The sequence below is a fragment of the Bactrocera neohumeralis genome, unplaced genomic scaffold, assembly GCF_024586455.1.
Source record: "Bactrocera neohumeralis isolate Rockhampton unplaced genomic scaffold, APGP_CSIRO_Bneo_wtdbg2-racon-allhic-juicebox.fasta_v2 ctg2558, whole genome shotgun sequence".
Classification (NCBI taxonomy): domain Eukaryota; kingdom Metazoa; phylum Arthropoda; class Insecta; order Diptera; family Tephritidae; genus Bactrocera; species Bactrocera neohumeralis.
The window spans coordinates 1-12,036 of NW_026090215.1; the positions used below are offsets into that span (position 1 = coordinate 1).

The window sequence follows — 12,036 nt, forward strand, 5'->3', positions numbered from 1 at the left end:
CATAGCGCGCGGCAACATCGAGGCAGACGTTAACGGCGACTTCGTCTCCTTGGGCGTGATGGAGGCGGTGGAAAAGGAGGCCCTTTGCCGCGCTCGCTTGCACCGTATGGAGGCGGAACGGCGCGACTTTTTGTGCGCTTCCACCGATTACCAATGCCCACTGCTGCGAGCGTGTGCGCGTGATGAGCTTGCTCATCGGCTTGACATCGTTACGGATGCCGAACTGACGATCCGGTCGTGCGCATACGGCCACGGACACGACGCACCCATCTCCTACTGCCCCCTGGAGCTGCAGACCGCCAGGCGCCACCTGTGCTTCTTCTCACTCGACGAGGCGTACGCACTTGCAGTGCAAGACTTGTCGCGCCTGAGTGGAACCAACCGCGCGCGCCGCCTTGAGAGAGCGTGGCTTGATGGCTTCTCTGTGGCCAAGCTCACCTTTGAGGAGACCCGAGGTCGGTGCAGGGCGCAGGAGACTTCGATGCAGCGCCTGCAAATGATCCACCGGCATGCGCGCGAGGGCGCGCGCTGCTCCATGGGTTTTCACGGGCCCAGCCCACGGGAGAGGACCCCGACAACGACCCGTACAGCGGCTTGACGTGGTCAGAGGACCGCATTCTCCGCTACCTGCGCAAGGTGGAGCAGAGCATTGATACGACACCCGTCACCGCGAAGCGTCCCGCTGGTCTGCGCCGAGCATAACTTTCGCGAACCAGGAGAAATGTGCACAAGGACATGGTCCGCTTGCTGGTTGACATGTACCTTTCTCGTGATGCCATCGTCTTTTACGAAACGTCGCACGCCGGCGCTTTTCTGGGCTGTTGTCTTTGGACGGGCACGATGGCGAGGAAGCATCTTCCTCCCAGGCCTCGCCCACCCTTGAAGTTCACAGCGCGCTGACGCTGGGCTCAGTGCGGCGTGCGTCGCCGGTCACCTCATCTGCCGCGCCCGCCGCAACCCTGGAAGCGGCAATGGTGGAGCTTTCCTTTGGCCAAGGTCCCTCGCACTGCACCGCGGTCGTGAGCGAGCGCTCCGTGACGCTTGTGGGCAGTGATGCGGCGACTTCCTCGGCAGGCACGAATGTGACATACTTAATTACCTCCGCGGTTGACCGCAGCTGGACGATAGAGATCATCGCTTCATGCTCTCAACTCCCTTGTCGGTGCGGCTCTTGACCGCCACTGGAGGTCTGACAGCAGAGGGATCTGCAGCTTCTCACCCACCGATGTGTTAGACGGCTGCTCCATTGTCGACCTATTCGGCGCCGACGATCTAAGGGTCAGGGTGAAATTACTCTTGCATGTATAGTTTTCGTTCCCGTACTTTTGACACACTGTTTTCTGTTTTTTGCATTTTGCTCCCCTTTGCAGCATTCGTTTTCACATGTACAATTGTTGAACGTGACGTTCACTTGGCGCTGGAATCTGGATTTTTTTTTGTTGTTGTTTTGGCTATGTTCGCTGACGCCCACTCTATTTACCTCGTGCGTCGCTGGCATGCCAACCATCTGCTCAATGCCCGCACACAAACACACATGCCCATGAAGTGGATAGTCAAAAACAAGGAGAAGCCAATCCAAACGTTCCGGTTGTATCCGCTCTGGGGCCACTTTGCCTCTAAGAGCACCGTCGAGGCGCATGCGTTCTTCATTGCGCACCTACTCGTTCTTTGGCGTCGGTATGTGATGTCCTGTCTTTTTTTGATCTCCCTCTTCTTGTGAAATAGGTCTTTTCCTAGCAGATTTTGGCTCTACTAATACTCCCACTTGTTCTCTGTGCTTTCGACGAGGGCAAAGGGGAACTACAGTAAAAAAAAAAAGACACAAATAGAAAGACTGGCTGCATTTGTAATTGGATATTTCCGTTCTAATCTACACGTTCATTCCGCTGCGACTTTTTCGTTTGTCTTGATGACGAGCGAATCAACCAAGTGACCTTTCAATCATCGCTGAAGCTGCTCTCGCCGATCTTGGTGGTGACGGCTTTCATCTCTCTGCAGAAGCTCAACAAGTGTTTGCCGGCTTTTTCGCGGAGCTATTAGTGGCTCAGCAGACAACCGACAACTCCGTTACAGAAACTGTCCCCGCAAGCGAGCAGGCTGCCCCACCTGGGCCCTGTTGAGCCTAAACGGGAACAATGGCGTCTTCTGAGCCGGCCGCACCCTCGCAGACGGACGACCAGGTGAACAGTTTGCACCATTTTCAGCAGCACTCACGGCTACATTTCATTGGCCAGTGGAAGACCCGCATGCACGATGAGTTCCAAACGTTGTTTGCCGAGCACCCCGAGTGGAATCATGGCCGCTTGTCGGGTCAAGTAACGTTTATTCACGTCGACCTTGATGCCTTTTTCTGCAGCGTGCAGCTCGCAAAAAAGGAAAACGAGCATCTCCGCAGGTTGCCAGTGGGTATCGCCGCGGGTCGCTTCAACAGCGACATTTCCTCTTGCAATTATGTGGCACGCGCATGGCATCCATGCTGGCATGTACGTCAACGCGGCGCGTGCACTCTGTCCCAGCTTGTTATTTTACGGTACGACCTCCCCGCCTGCGAGCGCGTGACGAAGCGGCTGTACCACCTGTTTGACGCATTTACCTCTGCTCATCCGTCGGTGAAGATATCGATGGAGGTGTACAGCATCGACGAGGTCATGATTGCGACGGATAGCAGCGACTATGACGTTCTACGTGGGATCTGTGAGAGGGTTCGTGGTGACTTGTACCGCTCCACCGGTTGCACGGCTTCATGTGGGATTGCACCCAACATCATGCTTGCCCGCCTAGCGACGCGTCAGGCCAAACCCGACGGCATTCGCTGCATTTCACGCGAGGACATCCCCGCCGTGATGCGGGCGCTTCCTTTTTGCGACATCCACGGCGCAGGGCGGACGACGCGCCGAAAAGTGCTGAAGGTGCTCGAGGAACGGAGCATTTGGAAACGCGACACCTGGCGCGGTTCTCGCAAAAAACGCTTCTCAAGAGGCCATCGCCAGGAGCCAAACGGGTGGCGCTCCGAGCATGACGGCCATTCCGCACAAGGCCTCCCTCCACGGCAACGATGACAGAAGCGTTGCTGATCAAGGAGACGCAGAGGAGGGGGAGACACGGTGACAGGACGATGACGACGGCGACGATGACGACGCCGCGTCTTCGGCGGTTCTCTGCAGCCACGTGCAGCGTCTGAAGCGCGAGGATTTGCAGGCTGCACTGGGCAAAAAAGCCGGTGATACCTTTTACAATCTCTGTCGTGGCGACGACTACCGGCTGGTACGTCGCACAGGGGACCTTGAGGACCAAAAGGCAATGGGCAAAACCGTGCCAGCGTCCGTTGGCTGTTCAATGAACTACGCGGTTCGACCGCGGTGCCTCGACGACGTGTGGCACATTGTCAAGCAACTCATTGAGGAAGTTTCGGCAAAGATGAAGCGGGTGGACGCCGTCGCACAGGCGCTTCGCGTGACGGTGCTGGAAAGACATCCTTTCTATCCCAAGGAACCACAAAAGTACATGGGACGCGGTCCCTGTGTGGAGGCTCATATTCCTGTCAAGTTTTCTCATGCGCTTGATGGGGAGGCAACGGAGCTGATGCTTGAGGCTGTGAAGGCGGCTCTTGCCCCTCTCATGGTGACGACACGGGCCTTGTCAAACGAGGAACGCGGCCAGCAGCTGGGTCTGGAACACCAGCCGTCAACCGCGCAGGTGATATGGACTGTAACACTGAACTCATTGCGAGATGTCCTCGTGGAGGATCTTCGCGGAATGACCATCCGGCGACCGGACTGCGACCACGCAGAGCGGAGAACCCCGCCCTCGGGCGGAAACGCGAGCGAAACACAGAAGGTCAGATGACGCTGGCCGCGGCTTTTTTCAAAGGCTGCAAGCGACCTGACACGGCAAGGGATGTCGAGGATGTTGACGCCGAGTCTCTCGAAGTCGCTCCTAGCGTCTTCAGCCTCACCGAAAACAGTGCGCACCTTGTGATCGAGGAACGAGGGTTGACAAGCACGGTGCCCGCTCACACAACCGCGACAGGTAACACATCCAGCGTTCAAGCAGGCAGCGGCCACGGTGACAATGACGCCTCGTCGACGGCGTCAGTCACCAACGTTGAGGTCCCAGACGCACGAGAGCTAAGCGCCGCCGTCCTACAAGGGGATGCGTGGCGCACGACGCCGGGGCTATTTTCTCTTTTTCAACTCGGATGGACTGAAAACTACGAGGAAATGTGGAACGCCATGTGTAGAGACGCGTGCCGAAACGAGGATATCTCCTTGTGAAAGCCCTGCTACGCTGTGCCGTCTCGGCGCTTGTCTCCCTTCCAGACGGCGAGCGCTGTCACGCAGACAGTTCAGAACGCGACAAGGCAAGCGGGGTTGACGTGGGGGCAACTATTGCGCGAATGGAGACTCTTGTACGAGACGCTCTCGGCGGCTGGGCAGTGGATTACACCTAACGCACAAACAGTTGCTGTGCTAACTCCTCCGAAAAGAGACTATTCAGCTTCCTTTTTTTTTTTTTTTTGCTGATCGAACCACAGTGCGACTGTTGATTAACACGAATTGACGCAGTACCGCTTGTGCATCATGCGGTCCACCGTTACAACACCTGCTCATTTATGCCATTCTCTTTTTTTTTTCAACTGGGAAATAAGTATTCAGCTTCCACATCGTCGATCTAGACGATTAGAAAAAGATGCTCATGGATGACGTTCTTTTGTCCTTTAACAGATGCTTTGTACCTTGTGACGACGTCGTGCGACACTCTCTTCACACTTCATCTTTTCTTTTAACTTCACCCCGGCATTGTTTGGTCGTCGTCCTTGCTCTGTTTTCCATTCACGTTTGTTGTTTTGCGAGAGGAATCCTACAACGTCACACACACATCCACACTCACGCCCATAGACGCAAAGAAGGGAGTGGAGAGTACAACGTAGAAACTCCGTGTCCCCTCCTGCCATTTCTATTGTCCTTTTTTTCTCTCAGGTCAACGCGTCCGTTGCACCAGTACAGCTTGTCTCGCGAGTGGACCGATCGTGCTTTTTTTTCAGTCTCAATTAAGAAGAAGAGAGATGAGTGCCACCATACATGAGGCAGCGGAGTACATTAGGAATGGAAATCACGCAGGAGCGCAGGCGGCCATTCTATCTCTTCAGAGCTCCAGTAGTTTGGAGGAGATCATTGCAATCATGAAAACAGACGCTTCTGAGCGAGAGTCTACCTACGTTCACTTTGTCTCACTAAAGTTGTTGGGAATTTTCCTTGTGAGACAACGGGCTGCTGGCTTCACGAGAAGCAGTCCGTCTTGCAGTTTCTGTCCGACTACGCGCGCTCGCTTGGCGAACGGATGCTTTCGCACGAGTGGCGGCCGGCGGTGGTGGAGCTGTCGTCGTGTATTGCTGTTGCTTTAAAGCTCGGTTGCATTGCATCGGATCTGCAGGTCAGCGCGACGGAAGTAGCAAACGTTTTGCACCTACTTGACGATGGTGCGATGTTTCTGGGAACGCTATCGGGGAGTTTTTTCATCGCATGGTGTCCCAACGCACCGTGGAGGAGTTTGGGTTGTACACCTTGCCCTCGCGACACCGCGGACTGCCTCTCAGCGTTCACCGGCAAGCACGAGCACTGTTTCGAAGGCGAGGGCAACTTGCCAGTCTTGGCGCTTTCATTCTTCCGCCGCCTTGCTCAAAGCAACGGAGACCAAGGCGGGAGTCAAGAAAGGAGGCGGTGCTGGACATGGGACTTAACGCCGTGGTGGCATGCCTGGCATGGCCGTCTCACCGTTTTTTGAGGAGGAAAACAGCGCCGACGAGTCGTGCACAACCTTCACCGTCCACGGCCCCGCGTGGGATGAGCTGTTCTTCAACCCGCTTCCCAACAACGCCGTCGGCTCCAGCTACACTGCGGGCCAAAACCTGTTTGTGGTACTTTCCTCTTGGTACGACACGCAAAGCGTATGTGGGGTGCGGGTTGGACGGCAGCGCGTTGCCGAAGTTGCGCAGTTGCTTTGCGCATTCAAAGGAGACGCGCTTGGGGCGAATCGGAGTCTATGGCCTTCCTGACCGCAAGTTTTGCGCTTTGCATGAACATTTTTGAGTCAATCGCTGTTCAGGCTGACCTCACCTGCTTCACCTGTTGCCGGTACTCGCCAACAGCCTACTGCTGCTGGTGACAAACTACGCAGAGTTCATATTGCGCCTTGAGATGTCGCAGCTGCTGGTCACCTTTTCCAGAGATGGCAAGGTTTCTGATCACCTGGGACGCAAAGGAGGACGACGACAACATCATGTCCTCCCTGGATGAGGTTTTGAGCGCGTGGTATCAACTGGCCACGCTCGCCGACCGCCGAGGCCACTCGAAGTCGCCGCGGCGGGCAACAGCGCCCTTGCTTCCAGTTGCACGATGATCTTCAGGCATTGCCTTGAAAGCAAAATGGCGTCGAGCGCTGTCGACGAGGACGAAGACGGTCTCTCCGATGCATTTACAAACTCACACTTGGAGCTCATTGCGCATATCGGGCGTGTGTCCGTGTGTGATAGCTGCCAGACCTTGATTTCAGCGCTACAAAGAGTGACTGCACAGGCTTCGAACATGGCGGCCGGTAGTCACGCTGTAGACGAGGTGACGCTGACGCGCGTCAATGAAGCCGTGTGGCTTGTGGTGAAGGTAATCTCTTCTTTATCGCAGACAAATCCGACGGAGAAGCGGCATCGGTCCCCCGCTGCTTCCAGTCCGACCAAACGGCCGCGTCCACGGTGCATTTGGTCGAGGCGCTGATGTCCTCTTCCTCGATCGTCTTCGCCCCAACTCTTGCATCACGAGCCCCGCCGTGTACACGGCGTATGCGGATGCCTTGCACGCCTTTGGCCGCTGCTATGTCGAGCCCGAAGATGCAGCAGCTCCGCTGTTTGCGGACGCGTTTAGTGGCGGCACCAGTTTTGTGTCGTTTGCCTTGCAGTTTTGCGTGGCAGCGCTGTGCGAGCTGCCGTTCGAGCAGGAAACGATGCTGTCTGTCTGCGCGCTTCTTGACTGCATGGCGGACAAGAGCGAGAATGTTCGCGCATTTCTCGCCGCCCAAGGCGCTTTTCACACCGTAGTCCAGCTTGGCACTGATCCTGGGCATCACCATTTTGTCGGCCACATCCGCGGACGACTGCTAGGGTTTGCGATCAGCTGCTCGATGGGCGCCTCCTCCGCTGAGCCAGCCGCCGGGGACCGCCTCTCTCCCCCTGAGGCCGTTTGCAAGGGCGTTCTGCACAATCTGCTCTCGGTGGCCGCGCAGCCACAAGGGAACGCGGTGAATCAGTTGCTCGACTGCTTGAACACGGTGGCCGGGCTGTTTGAATCCGTTAAACGGCAGGATGTCGTGCGCGCTGTCTTTGCACCCATCATGACGATTGCGGAGACGCTGCTCAGGAACAGCTTTGCTCGCTTTAACGAGCGAGAGCTTGCTATTGAGGTCGTGCAATGTGTGCACAACATGTTTGCGGCGTGCGTCCTGTCACTGGAGAACCAGTTTATTTTGGACCTCCTTCGCCTCGTGATTATGACCGAGTCGAGCATTTGTGAATCACTGAGGAGTACGAGCTCGTGGCAGAGGTCGGCCGATGCGGAGAGCGACCGTGTCAGCTTTTTGACGTGGAGCGCCAAACTCGTCACGACGGTGTCGCTGTGGAAGCGGCTGGATTGCTTTTTGGCCGATGAGGAGGTGACCACGCTCGCCAACGCCACCGTAGCCACGTTGGCCACCTTGTTGAACTGTCTTGACCAACGCGTTCTGTGCTTCCCCGAACTGGAGGAAACGCTGTTTCTCAGCCTGGAGGTGTGTACGGAAGCGTTCCCTGAGCTGGTTGTCTTATCGCCAGCGTTTTCCAACACGTTTTTCTTGGCCACCTTCTATGCACTCACCTCGGATCGGACGTCGACACAGCACGCCGGCGTGGCGGTCGCCAGTCACGCCGCTGACTGCCTCGGGAATCCGCAGAACGGCGGCGGCGGCGGTGGTGTGGACGAGCTGTTGCGCGTCCTTCTCCGATCCCTCGTTGCGGGCAAAACACAGCAACGTAACATCACGCTGGTGGCGAAAACGATCCTCAAGCTATCGGGCTACGTCGGCTCGCCAGCCGACCTTCAGACCATTGTTGCCGGTGTCGCAACCGAGGTGCCTCCGCCAGCCAAGCAGTTTCTCGAAGCAACCCTTTTCGACGTCACCCGTGGTGTTCAAGCATTATCCAGCTCTTCGGCTGCGCAAGGCGTGTCAGCTACTGCAGTCCACCAAATTACGGAAGAGTTTGAGTCCCGCTTACAGGATCATCTTTCGCTGATGAAGGGAACCAGTCTTATCTAGCCAGATTCCACTACTGCTAGGTGTACTAACGGAATCATAAAAGAGACCTCCGGCCTCGTTTCCGCAACTGCCAAGCAACGAAGGAGAGGTGCTTCTCTGCCGGGAAGCATCATGCCTTTCAACGACGGTGGGGGAGGGGGGGGGAAGGGAAAAAAAACAACAACATGGCAAAAGAAGCCGCAGCTGCGCGCCAGTGCGTACACAACAACTTTTCATAACTGCCTTCTCTAATGCTCACAGAGTGTAACATAAAACAAAAAAATGATCCTAAGCGGAGAATCTCGCAGTCAACTGCGTTCTGGTCGAATCGCATTCGCCTTTTTGTGCCCTCCGTCCCTCTTAGGACGTTCACGGAAAACCGTCCGCACGCCGCTTGGATCCCTTCTCTGTCAGCATTTGTATGCGCTGATGGACATTCTCTTTTCCTTTGCTTCTCTTTTTAGTTTTTTTTTTTTTTTGCAAACACCACAACAAAAAAAAAAAACAGCATCGTCGCTTTTAAATCTTGTCTCTCCTCTCTTTTTTTTCCCTCTGGGTTCTACGGCAGAGTGTGCAACGCAAACCACCCAGAGCATCCCACTTGTTTGGAAGGAACACAAGGTCGTGTAACGGAAACGAGTCGGTTCCCAATTTTTTCGACAGCCGCCCAGCCGTTGCCACTTTTTTTTCTTTTGCTTCTGCGTGCACACACACACACACACACGCTCAGTAAGCATAACGCATAGATAATTGAACAGCGTGTGCTTCCTCTTTGTTTCACATTGTTTTTGAAGCAGAGGAATATGGCGCTTCAGAAAACAGCTCACGATGCGTGCTCTCGTAAGGTGCACTGCGTTGGGAAAAAGTACCTGGACGATCCTTTTGTGTCCTTCTTTGCACGCGACTCCACGATTGTGAATAGTCCGCTCATGAACCGCGGGACCTGGCTGCGCACCACGGCAATTGAAAAGTCAGTGCAGTCGTTCGCAGAGTTAGCAAAGGGAGCTCCGATCCAGATTATCAGCTTCGGCGCCGGCGTTGACACCCTTTACTTCCGTCTGAAGAAGGACCGTAAGGCTGAGGTTCTTTTGTCGAAATATGTCGAGCTGGACTTTCCCGACTTGGTGGCAGAAAAAGAGCGCGTTGTGAAGAGCAACGATATCTTTCCAGGAATACCTGGGAGACGAGTACGCGCTGCTCCCATGCGACCTGCGTCAGCCAAGTGAGGTGTGCAAGCTGCTCAAGGAGCATGTCAAGCCCGGCGTCCCCACGATCCTTATTGCCGAGATGGTGTTTGTGTACATTGAGGAATCCATCACGACAGACCTGCTGCGACACACACTGAGCGACGTTCTCGGCGGGCCGTCGACCAGCGTCGAGCTGATCACCTACGACGCAATGCAGCCTAACGATCGCTTTGGTCAGATGATGCTCGAAAACCTAAGTGGCATCGGCGTTCACCTCAAAGGCATCCTTGACCTCCCCACCGCGGCTGATCACGAGAAGCGCGCCCTTGACGTCGGCTTTGCGCAGGTGAAGTGCCGATCAATGAAGCAACTCTATCTCACCGTCCCCCGCGATACGATGATGTGGCTCAACAAGCTGGAAATGATTGACGACTGGGACGAGTGGAACTTGGTCCACGAGCATTATTGCTTCCTTGTCGCCACAACAACAATAAATCCTGTTCCGGTCATTTTTGACCACTGAGTCTACACTCGCCTTACTGTCTCTGCTCTTTCTCTCTCCCGTCTTTCAGTGTTACTGTCGTCGCCTTGAGTCCCGCAGCACGCTATCGACGGGACCCTCTTTTTTTTTGTGTGTGCGTGCGTGTGTGTGTGTATTTCTTCGCCACTGCGCAGTAGAAAGCGGTCTTGTCTGCACACCTCTTCCTTCTTCAATTTTCCCCCCCCCCACATCTCTCCTATTTGCTTGTCTGAGAGACTTGTCACCTCTGTATGGCTCACCGTTGTGCACCCTTAAAAAGGATTTCACAATGGCGCTCATTCGTCTGACCATTCCCACACAACATCACGATGGAAGGTGAAGAAAACAACCGCATAGTGTTTTTGAACCGCTTACAAGCGTTGGTGTTAGCATTCATCAACGCCGTCGCGACTGCGCCGTCCACGAAATGATCAATGCAAATCACATCCATTGAACTCCCCATTTTTTTTTTTTTTGCTGTTGTTGTATTTGTGTGCCTTTGGCCTCTCTGTGTGGCCTTTCTGGCTAACAGCATCCAGAAAAGCAACTCACAGCTTTTTTTTTCCCACACGTAGCTATCCCCTTTTCCTCCCAAAATAAAAAAAGACAGAAAACAAAATCACACACAAATTGTTACGATGTCTGCAAACGACCTCAAGGCAAAAGGCAACGAGGCGTTCAAGGCAAAGCAGTACAAGCAGGCGATTGATTGGTACACCAAGGCCATCGAAATCGACCCCAGCAGCGAAGCTTCTGGTGCTTTGTACTCCAACCGCTCGGCGAGCTGGCAGAGCCTCTCCAATTACGCAAAGGCCGCTGAAGATGCGGACTCGTGCATCCGGGTCCGCCCTGACTGGCTGAAAGGCTACTTCCGCAAAGGTGTTGCGATGCAGAGCATGAACAAGTTGGACGAGGCGCTGAATGCGTTCAAGGAAGCGCTGCGTGTGGAACCCAATAATGAGGAGGTGATGGAGAAGCTCCAGGCCATCAACGCTGCACTGAAGGAACGAAACGAGAAGGCAACGCCTGCGGGCTGTAAGACTCCGGAAGAGGCAAAGCAACTCGGTAACTCTCTGTTCAAAGATGGCCGGTACGAGCAGGCTGCCCTTTTCTACACGCGCGCCATTGAGCTGCAGAAAGAGCCGACAAAGGAAAAGCGACGTTCTACGCGAACCGCGCCGCCTGCTACCAGCAGACCCACCTCTACCAGCAGATGGTCGAGGACTGCACGGCCGCTATCGGCATCGACTCGCAGAACGTGAAGGCCTACATTCGGAGGGGCATCGCCTATGAAGGGATGGAGAAGTGGAAGCTTGCCCTGGACGACTACAATGCCGCCAAAGCTATTGCCCCGAGTCTGTCCAACGTTTCCCAGGGTGTGCTACGGTGCCAGCGCGCGCTTCGCGGGTGAAGGGACCTCGATGCGATTTCGAGCAGTGCTTCACGCTTCTCGCGCCCCCCACTTTCAATAGCTGCGATGGAGCTTTCCCTGGCGCCGCCGTCGCGCTACTTCAACACCCATTTTGCCTTCTTGTGACAAGAGCAACAGGTCTGCTGGCCATCCTCAGTCCATCCAAAGCGGTCGCGTCCTGTTTCCTCGGGCGTAGCGATAACATTTTCCACTCTTTTTTCTTACAAAGACTGATTGCGCCATTCCGTGCACCCCATCGAATTTAATTCGACAATGGTCAAGTGATCCTTCCCCACCTTTCCCTTATTTCAGTAATACTTCCAGCCTCTGCGCAGCCTCTGCCCTGACAGAATACACTTTAAATCCCCCACATGCACAAACAACACACAACAACAACAACGATAGAGCAATGCACGAATGTTTGTCAGCCGTATATGCTTGGAAAACAACAACCAAGGGGGGGCACCGTCTCACGAAAGCGGTGCCACTCTTTCGTTGACTGGCACAATGGTTTAACATTCACTTAACAATCTCGTTGGACACTCGAGGAACTGTGTGACGCATCAAACAGAGTGGTGTCCCTGCCTTCTTGTTTTTCT

At 54.9% G+C, this 12,036-nt stretch overlaps 4 protein-coding genes across 4 annotated transcripts; all 4 read left to right on the forward strand.

The window, feature by feature from the left end:
• Positions 1-2,135: 2,135 nt before the first annotated feature.
• LOC126766802 (uncharacterized) lies at positions 2,136-4,274 on the forward strand. Its single transcript, XM_050484511.1, is given in 5 exon segments — positions 2,136-2,461; positions 2,463-2,512; positions 2,515-2,927; positions 3,124-3,763; positions 3,766-4,274. Coding segments are annotated over 5 exon segments (1,938 nt in total).
• A 2,151-nt stretch (positions 4,275-6,425) lies between these two features.
• LOC126766803 (uncharacterized) lies at positions 6,426-8,340 on the forward strand. Its single transcript, XM_050484512.1, has 2 exons — positions 6,426-6,748; positions 6,816-8,340. Exons 1-2 carry the CDS (start codon positions 6,426-6,428, stop codon positions 8,338-8,340), a joined length of 1,848 nt encoding a protein of 615 aa, XP_050340469.1.
• Positions 8,341-9,122: 782 nt separating this feature from the next.
• LOC126766804 (uncharacterized) lies at positions 9,123-10,029 on the forward strand. The gene is given in 2 exon segments (XM_050484513.1): positions 9,123-9,482; positions 9,484-10,029. Coding segments are annotated over 2 exon segments (906 nt in total).
• A 635-nt stretch (positions 10,030-10,664) lies between these two features.
• On the forward strand, positions 10,665-11,437 carry LOC126766805 (RNA polymerase II-associated protein 3-like). Its single transcript, XM_050484514.1, is given in 2 exon segments — positions 10,665-11,181; positions 11,184-11,437. Coding segments are annotated over 2 exon segments (771 nt in total).
• The last annotated feature ends 599 nt before the right edge of the window (positions 11,438-12,036 follow it).